Source organism: Bos indicus x Bos taurus, chromosome 1, assembly GCF_003369695.1.
Source record: "Bos indicus x Bos taurus breed Angus x Brahman F1 hybrid chromosome 1, Bos_hybrid_MaternalHap_v2.0, whole genome shotgun sequence".
In the NCBI taxonomy this organism is placed as follows: Eukaryota; Metazoa; Chordata; class Mammalia; order Artiodactyla; family Bovidae; genus Bos; species Bos indicus x Bos taurus.
The window spans coordinates 133,643,633-133,670,356 of record NC_040076.1 but is presented as its reverse complement, the minus strand read 5'-3'; the positions used below and the strand labels follow the sequence as shown (position 1 = coordinate 133,670,356).

Sequence of the window (26,724 nt, the reverse complement as noted above, 5' to 3'; positions counted from 1 at the left end):
AGTCACCTCCTCCAAGAAGATCACTTGGTCTTCACAGCTGAAACTATCCTCTCTTTTCACTAGGCTTCCTGTATCTCTGTGACCAGGCTCCCCTCAGAACTCTCATGATTTTACTAATTGTCTAGTAAAATTTTTCTTTTTTTCTAATGTAGATTTTTATAAAACAACATTTTTTATAGTTTCTGATTATAAAGTTAATGCATGTTGACTGGAGAGAATTTGAGCAGAAATGAGTAGATATGAAAACAAATGCAACCATATTATCTATATCCAGAGATAACCACTGATAACTTATTGTGGCAATGATGTAGATTCTACTGAACATTCAATGGAGAAGTAGAAAACAGAATTGAACACTTTTAAACAAAAATTCCTATTTGGCAGTAGCCATTGATCCCAACCATTGCTTCCCACTTTGTCAGCCAGCTGCTGATTTCCCCCTGTTTCAGCTTTTTTCTCATAAGGCCTCTAAACTGTTCCCCACCCAGCCAGGCTCAAGAAGCCTTCCTTTGCCTCTCAGTATTTCCCTTTTTTAAACTTTATACTGGAGCTTTGGCTCAGTGGTAAAGAACCCACCTGGCAGTGCAGGAGATGCGGGTTTGATCCCTGGGTTGGAAAGATCCCCTGGAGAAGGAAATGGCGATTCACTCCAGTATTCTTGCCTGGGAAATCCCATGGTCAGAGGAGCCTGGTGGGCTACAAAGAGTTGGACTTGACTTAGCAAGCAAGCACACGCATGCATGGTTGCTTTACAATGTTGTGTGAGTTTCTACTGTACAGCAGAGTGTCCAGTCATCCTTCACTTGTCTTTTTGGTTACCCAGTGAAGGCCCTTGTGTGCCTATATGGTACATCCATGCCTCTGCCAAACGACAGGACCAGAGTCTAGCGTGAATCCCTGGGGCAGAAATTCTAGGGGCTGGGGCTTGTGCATCAGCCCCAGCACTCTCCAACTCCCTGCTATAGACGGAAGGGCAGTCATCCTGCCAAAATGGAAGGGGGAAACTCTGCTCCCTTGGGGGGAGGGCTGGAGGAGAGGAGAATTTCTCCACCATGTTCTCCCTCATAATTCAGCATCATGCAGAGATCAGAAGCACCTTTATCCCTGCACAGCACTTTCAAGAACTTGCTCCTCCTCTCCTAAGTGTGGCAGCCCTAAAATAGGGATACTTTTCCCTTTCAGTATTCTTGTTGCATTCAGAAGTCAGTGCTCCAGATTAACCTCTAATTATGCTAGAAATTCTTCTGTATTGGGTAATGTTGCCCAGATTGCTCCGAGTGAGGACCTTTCCTTCACCTCCTCTGACCAAACTCCTTCTGCCCACCCCAGTATAGAAAGCCACGGAGGAAACATTTCATACATATTTGCAGTTCTGATGGGCAGAAAAAAATGACTGAACTCCAGGTAGAATTTCTTAATTCTGGCCTTGCAGTATATATAACCTTTGCTGGATAAAGCAGAAGAATGAAAGTGTCTTCTAGATCAAACTTCTGAGGTCAATCAATGCTTATAGATTGGAACTGAGAAAAAGCTCATCCTTTTGTAAATTGATTTTTCCCCAGATCTCTCTGGGTTGATATGAACAGAAATGATTCCATTTCTGCTGACTGGAGTCCCAGTCTTCCTTTTGTGGTACCTCTGTACTGATTTCTGAGGTTCTTCTGTGTGTCCCTGTGAACCCGACAAGCATTGTTTCACGCACGTCTTTAGAAGCCACTTAGGCTCAGTCTCTGCTTCCTGGATATCCAGACTAAGGACCAGTCTCCATGATTGCCAAAATCCAGGTTCTCACAGCCTGCATCCTGAAAACATTCCCCTCCACTCTCACAGACCCTGTCTTACTGGCCAGCCTCCCTCTGCAGATAAACTTGTGAAAATAAAAGTCTGGGACCCCAGCTTCCAACTCCAGCATACACACCCTATAAATCCATCCAGAGCCTGAAGAAGGCCGCCTAGAGAGAAGGTAGGGCAGTGACAGATGTGGAGCTCATTGCCTTGTAGCACCTCTCCTTTTACCTCTCACATGACATCTCCCTTTTATCTCCTGTCACCTGACCTGATGTGCTTGAGCCAACAGGGCTGATTCCTGGTATAAACAGGAGCTTCCCAGAGCCTTCACTCTGCACACTGTAGACCTTCACTGCCCACTGCTCACCCATGTCCTGAGTCCAGCTCATTAAACTCAGACCTCCCAAGCTTTTCTCTCTTGCACTGGCAGCTAGCTCTAAGTTAGGCACACCTTTCTAGCCCCTATGTCCCACCACAATCTCCACATGTTACCCAGAGTGGGGAGGTGAATGCAGGACTTTTCAGGATGTCAGGGTGTGGAGGAATGTCACCACACCCTGTACACAGCCCTGAGCTCTTTCAACCTCCAGAAGCAGAACTCTAGGGTCTGGCCAGAAATTGCCAAATCAGAGTCCCAGTTGCCTGTAGAGATCTGGCCAAGAGCAGCTCAAGGACACATTGTCCAGCTCCAGGCTCTGGTTGGCAGGGGCCAGCAGTGGGTAAGAGGACCCAGAGGCCGGGCTGGCTGGCAGCACAATGCTAGGCAAAACAAGTGTAAATAAACCTATTATTTTATTGAGCCTCATTATATATTTGATTTATTGTGTGCCAGGGAAGTACTGTATGAAAAAGTCAATTTGTTGGCTTTTATACTCTCATTAGGGTTTCCTTTTAAAGCATTCTAATTGGAGGTGCCATCTGTTCTCTTAAAAAGGCATCGCACATCACCAGTGTAAATAATTTTTCAGATACAAGGAGCATATCTGGAGCTGTGGAGGCCGGGCACAGCCCTGCCCCATGGCCTTGGGTCTCAGCTGGTTCTGCAGGTGGAGCAAGGCAGCCAGCATGGGCCTGGCCAGCTGATAGAGGGTTGGTGGGGGGTATTGGTGGGCAGGGCCCAGGTGCTTGTTCATTTCGCAAGTGCATACCTCTGTCCAGGCAAACAAAGGATGGTGATGGCCCAATGAGGTGCTGGGAGGACCCGGGCAAAGGGGAGCTCTGTCCTTCTAAAATATATAGGACGGTGGGTGCCTACAGTGTTCAGGTCCAGGATGTGATGGGGGAAAGGGACACAGTGTGGGAGCCTCCAAGAGCCTAGGCCTCAGGCATGCCTGTTGCCACTGTCTTTTAATGAGGTTGTATCAGTAGTCATTCACTGACAATACTGAACATTTTACAAAAAAAGTTTATGATTTAAAATGTACTCTTTTACAAGGCTAAAAATATCTGGAGTTTGCTAAAAAAATGATGTTTTTGTGACTCTTGCTAGTCTCATGAAACAAGCACCACATATATATTCATTGTATTTTTTATAGTCTTCAAAGTGTTAATTTATTCTAAATTAATCTAAACATTTAAAATGCATGACAACTTTCATAGCCCTATGTGGGCATTTCTTTATTTTCTTTTTATTCTCCGGGGAGAACCTAGGATCTCCTTGACCTATGAGATGCCCTGGGAGCCCTAAGCCCAAGCACAGCGTCCAGCCCTACGCTTGACAAAGTTCATGGATTCAGCAGGGACTTGGATGCACCCCAAGGCTGTGTCAGAGGGCTGGGGTGGGCTCTTAGTGAAGTCAGAGAAGAGGGGCATAGGGAGCTGTGTGAATGAGTCTGTGATGATGTTGCTGCTGCTGATCTTGGACACCCAGCTCCCTTCTTCCTTCTTCTCCATCCTGCTTGAGTCTCTGCCAGTCCTGGCATTCTGGATCTGCTGCATCATATCTGGCCAACTGCCCCCTTGTCCTGTCATGGCCCTATGTGCTCATTTTCAGGAAGAAGACTTGTTCTCAGCAGGGTTTGGAGGGAAGGAAGGGAGGACTGAGAAGACTGATGTAGGAGTTTAGGGTGCAACGCTGCAGCATGTCAGGGCTGCTCTCAGAGACAGGACAACCTAAGCCATGGATGGGATCAGGTGAGAGCTGAGGGATGGCTACAGGCAGGTCACAGATCACAGGTGACATCACCCCCACCCCAACCCCTGCTAACAGAACCCCTTGAAAGAAGCTAGGCTATATGGGGTGCTCAGTGGGGACCACCTTTAACGAGGAGGAATTATCAGTAGGCTACTTAGAGAAGTGGGCAGGAGGAGAGATCAAAGGGAATGTCCAGCCCCACCAGCCAGGAAGGGTTGCAAAGGCTCTAGGCTGGGGAGCTGAGATTCTGAACATCAAGGTTACTGACTTCAGCTGAGGAAGTTTCTCACCTTTCTCCTCCTGCTTCCTCCTCCTGAGGCCCCCTGGGGAGTCTTGGCACCCCAAACTGCCCCCAATCTCCTTGAATAGGTCCTGGGAATGCTGATTGAATCATCGATTTGCATGTAGCATTGGGAAGGTGGGCTTGGCACTTCACAGACAGAAGTTTGAATCTTGTCTCTGTTTCTTACTGTTTCTGTGAATTGAACTAATTTCTTACCTTTCTTACATTCTGTTGTTTTCTTCTCATGACCTCATAATAATGCATGCTTCTCTGGGTTGTTATGCGGATTAAACAAAATCATATTATGGAGTCTTTGGCTCAGTGCCTGGTTCATAGTAAACTCTCAATCAGTGTTAGAACTTGCTTTGGTTACATCCCTGGAAAGTGTGAAGATTGCAGCAGATATGCAAGCTTCCAGTGTGATTGGAGATCTAAAAATAAGTGATGTCCTCAGGGGGAGAACAGGTTTGATGCCAGCCCCGAGTGTCACAGCAGAATCTATCGTACAGCTCAGATCACAGTCACCATTCACCTTGGCCTGGAGCTCTTGATGAAAACAAATGAGAAGGCGATGGCCACTGGGAGCAGACAGGCCGTGGGAGGAGGGGGCTGCAGACAGAGTGTCTGAGGACTCCAGGTGCAGCTGGCCTCCAGAGCTGAGAGACGCTGAGAAACGGGGTGGGAGCCGTGGCCAAGGAGCTGGGCTCTCAGTTCTCAGGGAGCAGGGACTCCATGACTCCTCAGGGCCAGACTCACTTCTTTCACAGGAGGGTCCCATGGCCCTGGGAGTGTGATGGGTGGGCCAGCAGGAGAGAGTTGGGAGCCAGGAATGCATGAGGAATTGTGCAGCACTGTGAGTACCGAAATGCATGTCTTCAGTTTTAAGTAATTTCTATTTATGGGGGAAGAAATGGAAAGGAGGAATTTATGAAGCAGGTGAAAATAGATAATTATGTCTTATAAAATTGCTGTCTGTGAAAAACTATGTGAAAGGATTGGTGTAAAAATAATTGCCTTGTTACATTTCTGACCACAAAAACCCTTTTTCTCCATCACCCACATAGGAAAAACTTTGATGGATCACAGAGACAAGCTAGTACTTGTCTTGTTTCTTTATTTCTTCTTCAAATGCACTCGGTTCCCTCTGCCGTTTCGATCAAAAAGGTGGAGTGTTAGAAAGGGCTCCAGAAATTATTGTCCTATACCGCTGTCCCCTCTCATGGGAGACACATTGGCGGCCAGTCCCTGTGGTCCCCCAGTGACCACCTCTGACTTTCCTCCTGACTCAGAGAGGCTGAGCAGCAAGGCAGGCACGTTGGGTGTGGATCCTAAGGTGTGTGGCCTAGGACATGTGACATCTTCTGTGAACTGGGGCTTCTTATTGGCTGAATTGGGCATGATGGAACTCAGATTAGGAGGTTGTGGGAATTAATGACAGGATGTCTTGGAAGCCCCCAGGATGAAAGCTCATGACTGTCTGCCTCCAGTACCACGACCTCACACACACTGAGAACTACCCTTTGGTAGCTCTGAGGAGGATGTTGGAGATGGCCATGTGGTGATGGAGATTTGCTGTTCCTCTTGCTCTTGAATCTGCCTCCCACAGCAAAAAAAGAATCCACTCTTCCTTCTCTCATCTCTGCCTACTCCCATTTCTCTCTATTAAGCTCATGTTTCATCCTTTGTTGGCAGCTGTTAACCTCTTTCATCCCAACTGTCCCAGGGCAGCAGAGTGGTCCCTATGATAGAGGGAACATAGTCCTTGGATGGACTGCCCAGGAATGTGGCATCGCCCAAACTTGGTCTTTCCAGGCAGGATAAAGAAGAGGGGAGCAGGACTCAGGGGATGGAAGGGGCCTTGAGATGACAGAGAAAGAGGGAACTCCTCTGCAGACAGGTCTGATAGTCTTCATGCCACTGTGAAAAGTCTGTAAGGACATCAGATCATAACCTTCTTCCACCAATCCTGGGTCCTGCTGGCTTATGCTTGACAAGATGGCCAGTAATGGTTTCCTTTATAGCAGTGGTTTTTAGATGCAGTGTTTGGACAAGCAGCCTCAGTGTCACCAGGGAACTTGTTAGAAATACAAATTCTCAGCCCCTCTCTAGACCTCCTGAATGAAGTACTCTGGGGAGGGGGAGTGGGGAGAAGAAGAGGCAGAGATCTGAGTTTTAACAAGCCCTCCAGGTGATTCTGAAGCTCACTAAAGTTTGAGAACATTGCTTTAGAATTAGTCATGTTTCTCTGTCCTCTGCTTTATGACTCCTGGGGAAAAAGGCCATTGAGTGAATTCCTGCCGAGTGGAATCAAAGCGCCTGCCTGCTCCTCCCCATCAATGTCTTGTGTAGCAGACTGGAGAGACGGGGGGTTGGGAGGGTATGAATACATACCCGCAGAAGAAGAGAAGAGGAGGGGGTGTGATGTGAGTGTGTGTCAGTGTTGAGTGTTTCAGGGGAGTATGTCACTAGTTCTCAGAACCACTCCCACCTGCTCTGGCGCAGTTTCCATGACATTCTCTGTCTTGGGTGGCGGGAGCAGTGATGGAGGAGAGAGAGTAGAGATGAGTGAGCACTGCCTGGCTGGAGCAGGCTCAGGGAGGGTGGAGGGGGAAACTGAAGCAGAAGGAAAGTGACTGGTGACTGGTGGGGCCCGGTCCCCTGAGCTCAGATGGAGGATCAGGTGAGCAGAGTGATGGAGTGATGGGTCTCACCCCTCAGATGGTCCTTCTCACCACCTAGCGAGAAGGTCCAGAGGTAGCCTCCGAGGGCCATCATTTCAGGGAGGAGCCCTTTAGTCCAATAGAGCAGGAAGCTTCCCCCAGGGCGACACACTCCACAGGGCACAGGAATCCGGTGTTATAAACTGGGGACTGCTTGCTCACATGCCTACACATTGGGGATAATTTTAAATACTTCCCCAAAGCCAACCTTTTCAAAGCCACCTTCCTCTTCATCTAGGAGTTGCAACCTATTGAAAGAGGGCTACTTTACTCAAGGTTAGTTTTACTCATTCATTACTGATCAGGGCTTTAGGAAAAGTTCCACCATGTACCCATTTTTATAGGTAAAGGAGGTACTTGACTTTACCCTGGTATGTGATCCACACTTGCGCATAAAAACATCATTTGTGCTTTTGAAGTGGAGGTAATGTGTGTTTTCCTTGAGGTGAAATTCCAACAAGGGTCATGGAGGAACAAGTGTCATGGGGCAAGCTGTCTCTCTGAGCACCTGGATTCGGATAGTATATACACCTGGATGGAGAATTGAGGTCATGTGACGGGGAGCTGAAAGCTATTTATAGCTGTCACTGCTGTTTCAAGAAGGGTCAGCGTTGCCTGTGTACTTGGGCTTTCACACTTCTATAGTCTACAATTTCTTTTCACAGTTGTTGGACCCAAGTGAATATAACCCTTAGGAGGCATCATGTAGCTCTAAGGTTTAAGCTAATAGCTGGGCATAAGCGCTGACATTTCTGTTTCAGCTTTTCATCTTAAGAACATTTCATCTTATGGGCATTTGGAGTCACAGATTATTAACACCTGGAGTGGCCTTCTAGGTCCTGCCTCTCAAACTCCTCCCCAGTGTCAGCCTCGTCTCTCCAACAACCCTGAGAAGTGGTCATTTCATTTTTAGCTTTCTGAATATTTGTGATGACAAACAGCTGATTTTTTTTTTTTTTTTCTGCAGGGTGGCTGTACTCCATTGCTAGGCAGCCATCACCTATCACTGTAAGAGAGAGCTTCTGCACCTTGGGTCAGGCTCTGCCTTCCTTCCCTCCTCACCACTGGTCCATCACTGAGGAGCAGTGTCCTGCGGGTGGAACCTTTGGTTCCATTGCTTATGAACAACTTTCTCATCCTTCCTCAATCACCTACTGTAGGCTAAACATCATCTGCTCCCGAATGTGCATGATTTCCTGAGCCTCAGTGTCGGCTGCCTATTCTGAATCTCTCACATTTATCAATCCAACTCTTAAAATATGGCAGCAAGAATGAAACATACGACCCTCACCCCCGAGCAGGGTCCAAAGAAATTTGGTGGCTCTTCTGAGACTGGGATCCCGTTGATTGTTCACTTTGGTGCAGCCTCTCACACCATGGGCTCCAATCAGACTTCTTTACTTCTAAACATTCAAAGTTTTTGTCTCTTCGGGAGATACTGCCCATCTGGGTCTTTTCTTTCCTGCACTTATCCTTGTAACTTCAGACCTCTTGGCCTCATGGGTTTGGGCACCGTGCTCTTTTAAGTGTACACCACTTTGAAAACTGATTTCAACTGACAAGTATTAGCGTAACTGGTTGAGAGTGTGGGCTTTGCGGTCTGTGCTCTAGGGCTGAGCTCAAGCACTGCTCTGACACTTTCCAGCTGTGTGATGTGAGGCAAGTGACACAGCTCTCTGTCTCCATTTTCTCATTCATAAACTGAGTGTAGTGTTAGCATCTGCCTCACTGTGTTGTCAAGGGTATAAATGGAGTAATATTTAGAACACTATTTAGAACAGTGTTTGGCATACAGGATGCAGTCAATGAAAGTAAGCTATTTTGTTTTACTACTATTATTGGAGTTGTGCACTCTACTTTTGTGCTATTTTCAAAGCAGCTTGAATCCAAGCACTGGAATTATCATTTAGCTAACACTTCTTCCTTTGGTACACAAGTATCTGTGTACTTTTTTCAGTTACTGTCCTCGAAATCTAGATACATTGTCTATATTCTTTTTCTCTAAAGGCTCATAAACTTTTGGACAAAGAAACGATGTCATTTGGCCTGACTTATACTTAGAGGCCCATGCTGGTTTTTGTCACTGTTTCCTTGAGGCTCACAAAGCATTGATTTAACTATGAAGTTTCAGAAGTAGGAGGGGATTGAGGTAAAATTTATTCATTTAATCTACTCTCTTCTCTATTTTGAAAATCAGAACAAAGTTGTCTAATGAATGGCCGTAGGAGTCACTGTGGTCCTGAATGCTCCTTGCTGGCCTTCAGGCAATGGCTTTGATGTCTAATTTGCAGGCTTTGGTCCCAGGCAGGGCTGGTCTGGGATGGATGCTGGAATTGGATGGCAGCTATGGCTTAGGGTTCTTAAATCTTCCCTGCTCTAATTCTCCTCCTCAAAAGAGGAGACAGTCAGAGGCACGTGTCTGTACATCATCTCTCTTCTGCCAGCATCTTACTTCATCCCCAGGAAAGAGGGTGCATGCTCTGAATATTCTATTCAGATCTGTTCAGGTGTAGGGATTTCTCTGTCCACTGGACTGGAAGCTGTTGACATACTGATCTGATTTTTTAAATTTCCTCTGTGGGCTTACATGGTAGGTACCCAACATAGCCAAGTGGTAAGAGCCCTGCTGTTGGGATCAGGCAGACCAGACTTCACTCTCGACTCTACCCCTCTGTTGCTGTGGTTACTTAACCTCTCTGAAACTCCATTTCTTTTCCATAAAATGAGGATATTGTTTATCATTGTTCCGAGTTGTGATGATGTATATACCTAACTCAGCATCAGACGTATGGTAAGGTCTCAAAAACTTGTCTTTGTTTTGGTTGTTATGAATAAGGTTTGAGTCATATCTGAATTGCACATTCCAAAATCAGAACAGAAAATATGGGGCGGGGGTGGGGGTGGGGGTGGGGAATGGGCATTTTAGAGCAGTTGCTTCTGGAGAGTCATCCTAGGTTGGCTGGAATCTTATACCATCATCCCCATCTCGACCCCATCATGATGTGATCACAAATCCAGGTATTGCTGGTGCAGACCACCTTGGTCCCCAGCTCCTCACAGGTGATCCCCAGCTGTGACTAGGGTCCTGGTTCCCCTAGCACCACCACCCCCCCCCGCCCCCTTCTTCCATCCTTGTAACCCAGAATCAGATCCCAATCCAATTCTGACACCAGAGGCCAAGCCCAAGTCCCCTAGGGGGTTAGGTCTGGGACTCAGTCCTGGACCTTCAGCCAGTTGCCTCTTTCAATCAGCTTTCAGTTTCACCACTGCCAGTCAGTTCTGGTACCCATATGAGCCTGCTGCACCTCTGTTACTGATCATTAGGCTTCCCTGGGGGCTGGACTCAGAACCCACCCTCAACCCCATTACACTGGGTGGGGTTCCTGGCTCCAGAGAAGGTCATTCTCTGCCCTTCTAGCTGCCATATCAGAAACCTGGCACTAGCCGACCCTTTCTCACATCATGACAGTGATCTTCTACATCCCCTGGCTGGTGAATACATGTGAAAACCCCAAAGCAGTTAGAGACCCACAGATGTCACTGATGGCTTTGCTTGGGTGTGACAAAGACCAGGGGCTCCAGGTGTCTTTGACTATCCTAGAAGGAAGCCAGTCTCAATTAGTGTGAGGGTATATTCTGAACACTGTCCAAGTGAGCAAAGCTACCTGTGTAATTAGTGAAGTACACTGACTGGAATTGTATAAAGAGGTATTCCTGCCAGGAACGTTTCTGAATTGTATGGGAAATTGGGTGAAGTAAAAAGAAATAAGTCTCGTTTTCAGTGTGGGCTTGTCCATGCTCTTGGAATTATGTGTGGCATAGGACCAGGACACTAGCATTTGTAGTGATTTATTTTAAAACTCTGTGTTGGTCTTCTGAGAAAATTTTCATGCAATTGGCTGTAAAGTACACATTTGGAGCCAGAGCGTTGAGAACTCTTATGATAGGGGGTTGGCTGTGGGCTTAAAGTCTGGACTCCCCCGTGGGTAAATGGTCATGGATGACTTTGCACAGAGAGAGCAGGCTCCAGTCTTAAGTCAACTGTGCGACCACCTCTCCCCAGCATAACCAAGGTGCTATGACTCTGAGACCACATTAAGAAGAGTGACTGGTCTCAGGGGTTGATGGGTAGGGGGCCAAATGCCACTTGGACACAAAGGTCCCTCTGTCCTCCCTTTCCATTCTGTAGAGAGAAGGTTGGGACAATGGTGGTCATGGTATGTTGCTTCCTCCTAGCTCCTCATGGCTATGGGCTTAGACTTGCAAGAAGATGTCCAAGGTGGTTTTTGAGCAGATCCTCTGGGTTATCACTAAGCTCTGCTCACTTTGCAAGTAGCAGTAAAGGATGCTCAACGTTGTTGAGTGGAAAGAAGCCAGCATGACACCTGTGTAGTTAGATTGAGATGCAGCTTGGTACAGGCTGGCTCTGCTGCATCAGACATGCCTAGAAGGTGGGTGGTTGGGGGAGGGGGGCAGTGGGAAGCCCTGCCAGTGCTCAGTGAGGAAAGTTAGAAAGCCACTCTATTCCCCCCAAAAGGGTGCTATTTGCTGGCCAGCACAGAGGAACTTGCACATGAGGTGAAAAGTCACTCTTACTGTGAGCAAAGGGTAGGCTTTGTGGTCATGCCAGTGAAAGGGCTGCAGGCAGCTCTGTTGAGGTCAGCCACACCCATGCCTGCATCCCAAGCATGGTGAAGACTGTGCAGCACCATGGCCTACGGCTAAGGCCCTGTCTGAGTGGACCCCAAGTACCATGTACCTGGTACCCATGGCCACAGCCAACTGGATCAAGAGCATAAGCAAGTAACAGTAAGTCTAACATGATAGCTGGTGCTGATTAAGCCCCTGATGTGGATTTTCTCAGTTACCCTCACAGAATATAAAGTGGTACTACTGTTATTCCTAATGTATAGATGAGAGAACTGAGGTCCAGCATGGCCAGTGCCCTAGATCATACATTTGTTCGTGAGTGGCAGGGCCCGATTTCTGCCCAGACCTGACCAGGTAGGGCTCCTTGGCCTCAGTGCTAGACTTCAATCCTTAGGAAGGAGTTCCATTGCCTCTGAGATGGCCTGACATCAAACTAATGCTGCTACCCACTTGAGACAGTGAAGGATTGCGTGTCATTGGTCAAGGGTCATTTTGTGAGCTCTATGGAAATGGCTTGGAAATGACCTTCAGCAAGACTGGGGAAGAGAGGAGAATTGGCAGGTCAGGGAAGCGGAAGATGATGGAAGAGGGGACAGTGGGGGAGAGGGGAGAGGGTGGAGGCACAGCCACCTCTGCTGTGTTATATAGTCCCCCATAGGTGGTCAACCCAGCATTTCACTAATATAGATAAAAATGAAAATGCTCAGACATACCTTGAGGGCACACAAGCCTATATTTGTGGAGGAAATTAACCTAGAAATAGAATTGCTGGGTTGCTGGGCACATGTACTCCGAAAGCCAATCAAAGTGCTATCCCAGAAGACTAGGCTTGATCAAGTGACACCCGCACCAGTGGGGTACATCTTCCTTCTCCACCCATGGGCTCAGCTGGATGTTATCCAGACTCTGGCTTTTGCCAGTTTGACTGACCTCCTAAAAATTTTGACCATATTTTCCTTAGTATAAATTACTATGTCTTTTTCATACATTTATTGACCAATTTATTTTGTCTCCTGGAAATTGACTGTTTTTGCCCTTTTTCTGTTTTTAAAAATTGACTTCTAGATGCCTGTTAATTAAATGTGACATCTTGCCCCCAGCCCTCTTATGTGTATGTGCTCAGTCATGTCCAGCGCTTTGTGACTCTATGGACCATAGCCTTCCAGGACCCTCTGTCCATGGGACTTTCTAAGCAACTGGAGTGGGTTGCCATTTCCTCCTCCATTAGATCTTCCTGACCCCAGGATTGAACCCACATCTCCTGCATTTCCTTCACTGCAGGTGGGTTCTTTACCTCTTGTGCCACATGGGATTGTGCAGCCCTCTACTTATTTTTAACTCTATTTATGAATACCTTTTTGGCATTTTTGAGATTTTTAATTTTTGAGCTTAAACTTGACCTTTTTTTAAATTTCTGGTTTGGGGGATTTGAGTCTTGACTTTTTTCCTGGGTTTTGTGTATGTCTTCCCCACTTTAAGATATAAAAACACTCTCATTTGATTTTAGTTCTTTACATGGTGTTTATTTTTAGCTCCTTCCTTCATCTAAAACTTGCTTTGTGTAAGACATGATATCGGTATTCTTATTTCTCTTATTAAAAATAGCATCCCATCAGCTCCATCCAAAATGTTAGTGAAATGCCTCTTTGGTTACAGACTAAGTGCCTGTCTGTACTCATCTTTATTTCTTAGCATTGATTGTTTAGTCTTTTCTGGCACCAGTTCTAAGCTGTTCTAAAGGTAGTAGCTTTGTCATATATTTCAACAACTGGTAAAAGAAGTCTGTACATATTATTCATTATCAAAATGTCTTGCCAACTCTTAAAAATTTTTATCTGCAAGATGACCTTTGAAATCAGCTTGGCACAACTCATTAATCAATCCTATTACATTGGGACTGGGAAAGCATTGAATAAATGGGTTACTTTGGAAATGACTGTCATCTTTATGATCTGCATCTCTTCATCCAGGAGCGTGTGTTCAAGTCTTCTTTTATATACTTAAGTAGAGTTTTATAGTTGTCTTCATACAAGCATTACACAAGCCTTGTGAGATTTAATCATATGAATTTTATGGGATTTGTGGCTATTGTGAATAGGTAGTTTTTTTCATTATATTTTTCAAAGAGGTTATGATTACTGTTAGCAAAGGACTTCCTGGTGGTGGGAATAGTGAGCTTCCCATCACCGGAGGAATCAAACAGAAGTTGGCCAACCAGGTAGGGACAGTAGAGGGCATTCACCACTAGGGATACACTCTAACCTCCAGGATTCCTTCCCATGCCAAAAATCAGACATGTCAGAATCAGGACTTGATTTTGGATGACCCATACCTTTCTGGGAGGTATACCTGCCTTTTTCAACTTTTCTTTTTGTTCCCTTGACCTTGAATTGTTGTCTTAGGATCCTGGGCCTTTTTGTACACCCAGAAAGAGGCAACACGAGTCTCTTTTAGAACCACATAGGGCGGTGCTGGGAGATTCTTCTGTGTGTATGCTCACTCAGTCATGTCAGATTCTTCGTGACCCCATGGGCTGCAGCCCATCAAGCTCCTCTGCCCATGGGGTTCTCCAGGGAAGAGTACTGGAGTGGGTTGCCATTTCCTCACACAGGGGATCTTCCTGATCCAGGGGTTGAACATGCGTCTCCTGTGTCTCCTGCATTGGCAGGTGGATTCTTTACCACCGTGCCATCTGGGAAGCCCCAGGGGAATAATAGCAAATCTGAAATTTGTTTTGAAAACTCTTCTTTATCTTCTGTGTTTTCCTAGAGAAAACTAAATGAATAACCCATTTACTATGTAACCCATAGTCTCTTCCCAGCTATTGTTTTGATGCCTTCCTGTTATACAGTGTCTAAAAATGATGGAGAATTATGACAACTGGAAAAATTCTGTCACACAGTGAAAGGGATTTTAGTTATTTGTGAAGAATTGTGGAGATGCAAGACTCCTTCGTGGGTACCACCCTCTCTCTGGGGATGGTGAGGAGAGATGACTGCTAATCATGCAGTAGCCTTGAGACCTCATCCCAGCTACTGCCTCCCTCTCCAGCTCCGCACATGCAGCAGGGGCTTGTCCAGTCTGGCCCAGATGGATATAGTATTTTAAAAACTACCTTGGAAAATCCATGCCCTTCTCCCTTTGCTGCTGCTGCTTCTGCTGCTGCTAAGTTGCTTCAGTCGTATCCGACTCTGTGCGACCCCATAGATGGCAGCCCATCAGGCTCCCCCGTCCCTGGGATTCTCCAGGCAAGAACACTGGAGTGGGTTGCCATTTCCTTCTCCAATGCATGAAAGTGACAAGTGAAAGGGAAGTCGTTCAGTCGTGTCCAACTCCTTCTCCCTTAGTATCTAGTATTTGAGAGCTCACAGTAGGCTGTGTGCTACAGAGAGTTTGAGGGAGCTGAGGTGCTTTACCTGTAAGGCTTCCATCATGTATGTGACCCTCATCCTTGACAGGCCTTGGCCCAGTGGCTACCAACCATATCTCAAGACCCATAGCATCCATTTCCTTGCTCTAGATTTCTTTCCTGATCTCAGCCTCCACACTTGCACCAGCATGGGGGGAATTACCAAGCTCTGGGCTGAGTCAGGACATGCTAAACTGGGGTGGTTCAGGGTCTGAGTTGGTACCAATTAGAAATGATGTTCCAAAACATGTTGCTCTGTGGGAGGATTTGCCAAAGTAGGGTCTATCTTTCTGTTGTGCCAAAGACTGGTGTATGTCCTAAAGTCTTTTGACTTCAAGAAAACTCTGGCTTAGACTGTCGCCTCTGGTGACAGCAAACACCTTGGAGTGTGCCTGGCAGGATCTGGCCTAGTGTATGGATCTTTCAGGAGGAAGATCTGGGGGACCATATGGGGATACTTGATTCAGAGATGCCATGAGCAGGGTCTAGGGGGGTCCAGCCTTCCCTAACCTGGGTAGGAGCCCTGTAGACAAGCTTTGTGGTTCAGTCACTAAATCATGCCACTGCAGTAACTGCAGCATGCCAGGCTTCCCTGTCCTTCACTATCTCCTGGAGTTTGCTCACACTCATGTCCATTGAGTCAGTGATGACATCCAACCATCTCATTGTCTGTCGTGTCCCGTTCTCCTCTTGCCCTCAATCTTTCCCAGCATCAGGGTCTTTTCCAGTGAGCCAGCTCTATGCATCAGGTGGCCAAAGTATTGGAGCTTCAGCTTCAGCATCAGTCCTTCCAGTGAATATTTAGGGTTGATTTCCTTTAGGATTGACTGATTTGATCTCCTTGCTATCCAAAGGACTCTCAAGAGTGTTCTCCAGCACAATTTGAAAGCATCAGTTCTTCAGTGCTCAGCCTTCTTAATGGTTCAACACTCACATCTGGAATAACTTTCACTACTGGAATAACCATAGCCTTGACTATATGGACCTTTGTCGGCAGAGTGATATCTCTGCTTTTTATACGTTATCTAAACTTGTCATAGCTCTTCTTCCAAGGAGCAAGCATCTTTTACTTTTGTGGCTGCAGTCACCATGCACTGATTTTGGAATCCAAGAAAATGAAGTTTGTCACCGTTTCCATTCTTCCCCCTCAATTTGCCATGAAGTGATGGGACTAGATGCCATGATCTTAGTTTTTTGCATGTTTAGTTTTAAACCTGGTAAATCCCATAAAGGAAGTCTGTCTAGGGCCTCAGAAGTCGTAAGCAGGAAGATGTCTTCAGAGGGCCTTCACGTCAAATGTCCCAGACAGTGTCTTCTATTCACTGCACAGGTGTGTACATGTAATTGTTTCTCTGCTGGAAGGTGGATGGATGGACAGGGATTTCTGGCAGGAGTGAAAGATTAGACTCAGAGTATGCAAGTAACCTGCCTAAAGTCACAAAGCTGGCACTCAGCCCAATTTTCCAGCACATCTTTCACCATTTCAGAAAGCCCTGAGGCCTCATTTCAGGGCCAGAGAGGAGGTCTTGAAGACCAGGTCTTTAAGATGACATGACTTTTGTCTCTCCTTGATTGAAGTGTCCCCAGGAAATCTGCAGGGGACATTCTATCCAAACTTCCCTCTCTCTGGCCTCACTTGGGGCCACAAATAGAAGATTCAGCCTCCTGCCCCCACAGGCAGTGACACAGATGGTCATAAGCCCTTCCTGCTGGGATGCACTTCCTTACGAAGGCAGGGGCCTCAGCCATCCTCCAAGGGCTTCTGCAGCCCTGGAGAAACCTAGATGCTCAGGCTTCAATTTAGGTCAGGGAGAAGGGGCTCTTTTCCCAGAAAGTGAATCCACCCCCTCTCTCCCAAACAATTAGCTCCATTGAGGCAAGTGAAACAAGAAATACTTTCTGCAAACATTGGTGTTTGGAGAAATGTGTAACACTGGGTTTTTTAATGCTCCTGAAATCCCTCTCAGCAGGGTCCCTCCTTGTTTTGACTAGTCGTTTCTTCTTATTACTAACTGTTATGATTAGGGGAATTGCCTGAGTACAGGCCCAGTGCTTCCAAGACCCTAATGAGCAACACATGCAGACATGCTCAGCCCAGCCCTGGAACTGCGGTTGCTCTGTTTCTACAGGGAAGCTACTAAAATGGTTCAGAAACAAGAGCTTCCTGCCTTCATGAGAGACTGGCCCCTGCCCCCAGCACCTGGCTGTATTTGCATCACACCTGCACTTTGCACTCTTAGGTGCCTCCACCCTGAGGGGAGGAGTCGTTAAGGAGGAGCTATGGGAACATCCAGGCTTGTACTCAAGTCTTGATTCCAGCACTCACCCACCACATAATTTAGGCAAATTATTTAATGTCTCTGAGCTACAGTTTCTTTATACGTAAAATGGGGATAATAGTTCCTATCTCATGGGATGTTGGGAAAATGAGGCTTCATTAACTTATGTACCAAAATGCCTATGATAGTACTTTGCATGTAGGGTTTGTTGTTGAAATGAAATTCACAACTCCATGCAGAACTCTATTAAAATGGAAACAACGGCCATCTCTCTGATCTTTCAGATGATCCTTGTAGAAATCTTCTAGACGAACTACCAAAATTAATCAGTCACTCAGTGGTATGAAACAAACACATGTAACCAAATCAAAGCCTTGTCCTTCAGATGTCCATGCAGATGGCACAGGTGTCTGTTCACAGGAAGGCATGTCCCTGGGGTCTAGTTTAAATTCATTCAAAGCAATATAAAATTGCCCCTGGGGCAATTAGGAAAAGTAAAGCAACACGATAGCTCCAGGTTTCAATGTCCTCTCCTCCTTGCCTCAGGAGAGACAGCCTACATTCTTAGGGGAGTAACCAGTGTACCTGAGCTTGCAAAGAGACAAACCGGACTCAGCTTTCCAGTTCTGTGCCTCAAGCCCCCAGCACGACTGACTCCCTTTTAGGAAAAGCCACTTTAGGACTTGAGATATTACTATCTTCACCTTGAGCAAAACAGTGTTCCAATTGTCTAGTCTTTGTCACTCGTGAGTTATAGCCAACACTTGGTCTGCTTTTTCCAAAGATCCTAAGCCCCTCTTGGTTTCTTTATTGAATGGAGTGTGCCTCAGCAGTCTGTCCACTTGATGCCACTGCTTTTCTTCAGATTCTTGATAGCTTCCTCTTGGTCCCCTGATATGGCCTCAAATAGTCATATACCCACCCCACCTCCAAAGACAAGACCTTCTAACCCCTGCTATCACAGGTTCCTATTATTATGGTGTTATTGGCACCTGAGAGAGATCTTTAGAAACTGCCTACTGCCATCCAGGGAATCCCAGTGAAAGGAGTGAGAGCAAATCTACTCATGCCCCTCTCCAAGGTGCTGAACCAGCATGGTCCCCTGCATCACAACACTTTCCTCTAGCATAGTGGTCATTCTTGTCCAGTCTTCCCCAGGAAATCTACACCTAGTGAAGGAATGATAGAAGAGGAATTGGTGCCTTAGGAGGAAAAGAAAAGTGCAGAGAGAAAGACTGAGAGCTGAACTTAGGCTGAAGAGTGTCAAAGCTACACATGGCAGCCAGAGAGAATACAGAGGGCTTTTTGTTTTGACATTGTTTTCAAATAACAAGTTACCCAAAGAAGAAACCACAGTTGAACATGAAGCTGACCTCATGTTTACTTGGTAACTCTACTAGCTTTCTGACAGTTGCAAACTCCCCTTTTTGGCTTATGTCACACTCCAGCCCATTCTGCTTTCAGCCCTATCTTCTGTACTGAGGACAAAGGCATAACCAACGGCCTAACTTAGTTTCCTGCATATTTTGCTTTGATAGAAGACCTCTTAAGATCTCCACAGCCCCCAATTCCATGTCTGCTTCTTCTCCTTGACTCCTGTTTCTCCATAAAATCTCAAAGACCTTTATTCTTCTCTAGGAAGCCTTCTAATCACTCAGACACAATTTCTTAAAGTAGGTATGTCACAGTGGGCCATGAGTAGAGATGTCCTGATAGTACTATCATTTTTGATAACCCATCTGGTCCTGCTCCTCACATGTCTTCCTGGCCCCTCACAACACACTTTTTTTTGCCACCCCTGTCTATGATGTTATTTTCTGATCTCCCTTTCTATCCCTTCTTAACCCTCAACTCACATTAAAATATGCAGTTAGTTTTCCAAACCATAATCTTGACTCTTCTTAGCCATGGGAACACTACCTCTGCATCTCAGAGCTTTGAGTATCCCATGTCCTTTCTGGCTCATTCATAGACCCTATTTCAATCCTTTCTCCTAAAATAATATTGAGTAGAGGACACAGTTTACTCTAGAAGTATAAAAGAGGGATTTCCCTGTCCACAGGAAGAAGGAGAACAAGCAAGACCAGATACTGTGCCAAAGTCAGACTGCCTTTTGGGAGGCCAGGAAGCAGATGTATAAGTGCACACAGAGAGTTTAAGCCCCAAAGACAAAAAGTGTAGAACCGTGCTGGAGACGTAGCCCCATGCCCAAGACTAGGCCTCTGCCTAGGGGGTGCTTATAAGGGTTAGGTGGTCCAGAGGGCATAGATTAGAGCAAATAGGTTTCAAGATGCCTCTACCCAAGTACAGCTCCAATCTTGTGGGCAAGATGCCCAGACACCATCTCAAAAAATTTGTCATGCATTGATCTTACCATTCCTCAAGCATCTGTCTGTAACTCTTTGTGTCTGGATCACTTGCTCTGATCCTTAGCTAAATGTGTCCACAATTCCCAGTACTCCATAGGTAAGGGATCTTGTCTCAGTAATAAACATATGGATTCCCCAACATTATGGGCTATAACCTCTATATCTTTATGGCTGCTTGCACAGGTCTGGGCATCAGGATCTCTGCTCAAGGAATAAGTGACTGAACTAGAGTAGCCTTAGTTTGATGAGAGGGTCAGGATTCCAGGTCATCCAATAATGACAATACTAATACTAATAGGAGCTGACATTAACTGAGTTTTTCTGTGTACCAGCCACACAGCTAAACCCTTGGACTTATTATCTCATTAAATCTTCAAAACTACCATTTTTCAGATGAGATAATTAATGCTTAGAAGTTCACGTTCCTAAGCTTTGCCAACAAGAGAATATATATTTTTTTAATTTTGTTGCTGAAAACATTTAAGAGGTTTGTTGGTTGGTTTCAGAGATCCCTCAGAGTCTCTGAAAACATGCATATATGTTCAAATACATGTTCATTTTTATCAGGAAAAGCTTTGTTGCTTTCATCAGATTCTTCAAGGGGTCATTCACAAGCAAGGGAGGACCTCATCTCTGGCCTTAGGCAGAGGAGTCCAATTCCAGCCTGCACAAGGGGGCTCCCAGGAGTACATCACCTTCCTGTGATTGTCATCTTCACCTGCTCTCCATGGTGAGGGAAATGAGGACACAAACCCTGGCAACAGCAATGCACAGTGAGCTGGACATTGCCTGTTCTGTACTTTGGACCAGCCAGAAATTCACATCTAAATTCTGAAACTAGATGTTGGCTTTTTTAAGATTCCTGATAAAACTGGCTTTTGAGGCTTACCTATCTTAAGCATATTTCATCTCTGATTACTCAAGAGTGCTCTTATTTCCAGCTTTATACAAATAAACTCACCTACTCTTTCCCACCCACTCTGTCTCTCAAATCTTTAAAAAAAATTCATCTGGCCCAAAACACATTAAGAAGCAGGAGATTCCATCTCAGTGTGACAACACTTGGGGTAGCTTATGGCTCTAGAAGGATAAATTCTGCCTAACTTTCTGAATTCCCAGTTTCATCCGTGCTTCATGTGGGCAGAGCTAAGCTCTCAGGCCCATCCTGGAAGACCCTGGAGACCCATCCCCACAGTCCAGAATCCACTGTGTTCCTCCCACCCAGAGAATCACAGCTCAGCAGTTTTCCCATCCTTTAAAAGGACTGAGTTTTCCTAGCCCTTTTAGCAGGAAGCTTTCATCAGTAGTAACCGTGGCAACAGATCAGAGAGGCTTCAAAAAGCCTGTCTGTATGTAATTAAGAAAAACGAGGACGCGGACGAGAGAGCAGAGAGCTTAGACAAGGAGACCCTGGCTCTGAGCCCTGCCAGCGCACTTCCTGAGGGCTTCTGAGGACGGATAAAGCAAATTTTCTTCTCTCTCTGGTTCCCTCTCCACTCCCCCTTTTAAAGTTTTTTTTTTTTTTTTTGCTGGTCTCAGTTGGCCTCCTTCCTAAGGATGTTGCTGGGGACCTGGTGCTAGACAAATTCTCTCTACAGGGGAGGACCCCAAACAAGGGGCTACAGCCTAGATGAGTAGGAAGTGGCCCTGACATTTCCTTTAGGAAGATTTATCTGGAGGCCAGCTCTGCTGTGGTCAGACTCTTTGTCCAGACACAGGAGGATCCAAGCTACATACTTGCAGAAATGCGTCCTTGTCATCAGGACAATGCAGGACTTGGGAACCATCATTGTTTTAGCTGCCCAGACACTGGGCTTGGCTTGCTTGTCCTGGAAGGGTTCCTCATAGGAAAAGGGTCAGGTATGAAGCATTGCAGGGAGGCAATCTGAGCCTAGGGGCAGCTTTATTTCCTTCATCTCCTTTATCTCTGTGTCCTTTATCTCTTTATTTCTCTATTCTTTTCTGTCACTCCCCCACCCCCACCAGTGTAAACTCCATGGGAGCAGAAGCTCATCTGCTTTGCTTTATCCTATCTCCCAAGTGCCCACAATAGGCAGGAGTATTTATTTAAAGAGTGAGTGAGTAAACAAATAAATAATGAATGGGGTTCTAGTAGTTGTTGGTGGCCCAGATCTGGCCCACCTCCATAAGGGTATGCTGTGAACCCAGGCACCATGCTGGCTTCTGAGACCACAAGATAGTGTTCAGGTTCTCCTGGCTGTCTGAGTCTGCTCTCCAGGGAGGGCCATTAGAGTCTGCTCCTGATCTTGGAAGGAAAGGATTCAGATTTGTGTAGCCCTGGACTCAATAACCATGGCTCCCAGAGACCCCCGTTCATGGCCCACAGATGCATGTGCCCTGGAGCGCAGCCATGGATGAGACGTGCTTGCTTCATATGGAGGCTATTTTAAATAAACATGAAAAATTCATCATTCGCAGAAACCCACTGCTTTTCTTCTTGAACGGGAAGCAAATGAACAGACATGGAAAAAGTATCGACCAGGGTGGGTCTTCTCAGCTTCCAGGGACACAGATGGATCAGGGATGGTTCAGTTTCTCTTCTGCCACTTGCGTTTCACCAAAACCTCTACCACTTGGGCTTCTCTGGTGGCTCAGTCTGTAAGGAATCTGCCTGCAATGCAGAAGACCTGGATTCAACTCCTGAGTCAGGAAGATCTCCTGGAGAAGGGAAAGCCTACCCACTCCAGTATTCTGGCCTAGAGAATTCAAGGACTGTATAGTCCATGGGGTCGCAATGGGTCAGACACTACTAAGCGACTTTCACTTCACTCTACCACTCAGGGGCACAACAGGGTCCTCACTGCTCCTGCATGTTCCCTCAGCCCCACCGCAGGGCATCTGTCTCATGCTGGAGAGGGATGCACACGTGTGACCTACAGCCTTGCACACTGAGCAGAGGTCGAAAACTGGTAGAATGGGGCCTCCCCCAGGCCGAGTGCTGGACATGGGAATCATGGAGACAAACCAGCTACCAGGCCCTGCTCACCAGGAGGCCATAGTGTGGTGAGGATGCCTAGGAAGAGCCCATCGCAGTGTGATGGTGGATTCTGTGTTGTTGTTCAGTTGTTAAGTCGTGTGTGACTCTTTGCATCCCCATGGACTGCAGCATGCCAGGCTTCCCTGTACCTCACCATCTCCTGGAATTTGTCCAAGTTCACGTCCATTGAATTGGTGATGCCATCCAACCATCTCATCCTCTGCCTCCCTCTTCTCCTTTTGCCTTCAATCTTTCCCAGAATCAGGGTCTTTTAGGGTGAACTGGCTGTTCACATCAGGTGGCCAAAGTATTGGAGCTTCAGTTTCAGCATCAGTTCTTCCAGTGAGTATTCAGGTTTGATTTCCATTAGGATTCACTGGTTTGATTTCCTTGCTGTCCAAGGGACTCTCAAGAGTCTTCTCCAGCACCACAGTTCAAAAGCATCAATTCTTCGGCATTCAGCCTTCTTCATGGTCCAACTCTCACCTCCATACGATTCTGAGTTACACAGCCAGAAATGAGCTTATAGAAGCCCAGAGGGGAGGTGTGTGACTGTGAGCATCAGGGAAGTCTCCTAGTGAAATGTGCTGGATCTGGAAGGGTGAGCAAGAGTTCCTCGAGTAGATAGAAGGAGAAGAATTCCGGACAAAGGAGAGAATGCAGTGCAGAGGCTTAGGGATGTGAAGTGAGTTCAGTGTGCACAGGACATGGCAGGAACTTCCTGTTGGTCACAGTATGACCCAGAGATGAAATCAAGAGCAGCAAGTCCATATGGGGGCTTGAAGGACATGGAAAGGAGGGTAAACTTTTAAATAACTGGTATTTGAGCAGAGAATGATATGATCCCATGTACATTTTGAAAGGCACACCCTGGTGGATGAGAATAGATGGGAGATATGGAAAGCGATTGAAGGATTGATTAGAGGCTTTGCTTTAGGGAAGGAAAATTGGTGGAACCCATTTTTGTGAGGTGATAGAGATACAGAGGAAGGAAAAGATCTGAGGAAAGGAGATGCCGCTGACGAACTCTGTGTTGGGTCCCCATGTTCTGGCCAGTGACCACAAAGTATGTTAGGAAGTAAGGACCAAATTCTCTGGATTTGTCAAGTAGGGAACCCCCCACACCACCCTACCCCTGTCCAAAAAAAAAGGGGGGCAGGCATGAAAGAGGAGTGGGGGAGAAACCAGACTGCAGGTGGTTGAACACGGAGAGAGGAGAGCCTGTATGATGTGTGACTCCACTTTGGGGAAGCTTGGCTGGAGAGTGAAGAGGGGACATTCAACATAGAGAAAGATATGCCAGGTGACCATGTTTGGGTTTTAAGTGGCTATGACTTATGCAAATTTAGGAAGAGAAAGTAGAGTCAGGGGAGAGGATGAAGTTGAAGTTCAAGGACAAGAGGAGGTAACTGGAATCAGGGTGTGTGTGGGGGGCCATCTCCAAAGGATGGGAGGGGTGAATGGTCACTCTCCCTAACAGTACTGTCTCTGCCCCTCCGCCCAAGGCTGCTTTTTGAGTGATAACCAGAGGATGCCACAGGATGCAGCAAGATAATATGGTTAAAGGATTTACCCCACGCCTGGCATGGAACAAGTGCTTGGTAAATGTAATTTTTCTGACTATGAGAAACAGTGGCCTGTGGCTGAGGCTAGGCTATCTGCTGTGACAATGAGTCAGACAGCGATGGCATTCACCACAGGGAGCTTGTGGTCTGAGTCTCATCCGTCCGAGCAAACAGATATGTCTAAGACAGGCACTGGCCAATATGGGCGTTAATGATGAATGTGGTGTGAGACAAGGCTGGCCATGACCAATAGAAGTCCACCTAGGGCGATCCCCAATGCCTGCCCAATGCTAGCTGTGCACTGATTTCAAAAGAGATGGATGTTTATCCCTGGTCAGATGGGTGGGGAATTCTTGAATGCTATTTGCAAGACCTCAGTAAAAATGCTTCATGAATCCTGCCCTGTCACAAGCATGCATGAAAACTATGCTTTAGCTCAGGTCTAATGGGCTTTATATAGTACAGTACTGATTTTCTTTCATGTTTTAATAGAATCCGATTTAATATTTGCTTTCTGCTCTCTCTGCTTGCTGTTGACTGATTCAACACAGAATCCTTCCCTGGTGCCCCCCGACCTTGTTGTTATTCCCTCATTCTGTGTGTTGGCATTTGATTCTTGTCTCCAGCATGAACCTCTTTACACATGTCTCCGTTCAGCTGGCGACAGTCACGTGCGTGAATTCTGAATGCATTACTATCCAGAGCAGTGGCTCCCACAGGCCTGCCATTCAGAAAAGGGGCTTCCAGGCAGAGTCTGTTTCCATCAGATGGATACTGAGGGTAAGCAGAACCCATCCTGGGAACCAGAGGCTATGGTCCATTCTGTTCTTGGGCAGGAGATTCTCCAACTGGATCTCAAAATGCTCAGGACTGCAGCCATGAATTTAGCAGCATTCTGCTCTCCTACTAGGGACCAAGCTTTCTAGAGTTTTGCAACAAGGCATCTCAGCCTTTGCAGGTGTGTGAACAGCAGCCATGGATGGAACTGTCCGGAGGAAAGAGGCTGCCCTCCTTGAGTCCCAGTGAGCCTGACTGGTTTGTAGGAGAGACGGTCTGTTCAGATCTCTTGTTTTCCATGAAAAGATCTGACCACCAATGTTTGGAGTGCCATATCAGCTTAAGACCAGCTCTGGTAGCTAGCAGAGTGTCTGGGACAAACCGCTATGCTCTTCTTGTATTATGGGGTAAGAAATAGTGGCTGTGTGAATCTCCTACCCAACATGGCTTCTTGAACCACAGCTTGTACAATGTGAATATTCATTTCTCCAGGTGTTCTGGAAGCCCATCCTGCAGAGAAACACTCCCACTGCCATGCACATACCACATAGATCCCAGGTTGTGTGAGACTGTATGCAAGATGCCTGAATATGTTGAGTCCTGTCCTCCAACACTTGAGTTCTCCACAAGTTAAGAAGAGACATGGAATCCAATAAGAGTCCAATATACATACATGTCACTGATGCTAAAGCTGCCTGGAGGATGCAGCTGAGTCCTGAGAACAAAAGGGCTTGTATCCAAGACCTCCATCCTCCTCTCCCTTGGCAGACATGATTCAGAGAAGAAAAGCCTCACTGGGATGACTAAAAGGGGAGCTGGCAACAGGTTGTCATCTCCATCTGTCAGTTTTTCTCAGAAAGGATTGGGACATGGTTGTTTGGAGTTGAGGGAAGAGAGGAGATATGTGTATGTGAGGAGGGTGGGATCACACCAAAGAGGGATGGAGAGAAGCTGGCCAAGCTTCCACCCAGCCTCACTGGGCCTTTCTTTGTCTCCCTGCAGGTGTCCCATCAGGTCCCCGCAATGTCATCTCCATCGTCAATGAGACATCCATCATTCTGGAGTGGCACCCTCCTCGGGAGACGGGTGGGCGGGATGACGTGACCTACAACATCATCTGTAAGAAGTGCCGGGCAGACCGCCGGAGCTGCTCCCGCTGTGACGACAACGTGGAGTTCGTGCCCAGGCAGCTGGGCCTGACTGAGTGCCGCGTCTCCATCAGCAGCCTGTGGGCCCATACCCCGTATACCTTTGACATCCAGGCTGTCAATGGGGTCTCCAGCAAGAGTCCCTTTCCCCCACAGCACGTCTCTGTCAACATCACCACAAACCAAGCTGGTAAGTCTGGAGGCGTCTATGCCCCTTTTGTCTGTCTGTGGGGCTGACACTTGGGCCACTTTCGTGCAGGAGCAAAGCTGCAGCCACATCCAACCCGTTAGTCTGCACCCAGGCCTCCTCCCAGGAGTGAAGGTATCAGGTGATGGGCATTTGAGACCATGGAGAGGTAGGGTTTCACCTGTGAGAGCGAGCTGGATTCTGAGGGCTTTTCCTGTGCCTGGTACAAAAGCAAAGATGTATACTCAGGCTAGCATGGACCCAGCGCTCTGCACATTCAGCTAGGGCTCAAGGACCATCCTTGGAAGGATGGATGGACAGATGGATGGATGGGTAGGTGGGTGAATGGGCAGAAGCACTGTACGATCTTGAGAACACCAGTGTTGCTTTCTTAGAAAACCCAGTGAAAGCAACTTC

General features: G+C 46.7%; 1 protein-coding gene across 1 annotated transcript in view; it reads left to right on the top strand.

Annotated features, from left to right (window-relative positions):
- Nucleotides 1–26,724, top strand: part of EPHB1 (EPH receptor B1) — a 465,091-nt gene that overhangs the window by 309,780 nt on the left and 128,587 nt on the right. The window contains exon 5 of the mRNA XM_027545449.1: nt 25,975–26,310. Coding sequence (XP_027401250.1) covers nt 25,975–26,310 — 336 coding nt within the window. The remainder of the gene's footprint in view (nt 1–25,974; nt 26,311–26,724) is intronic.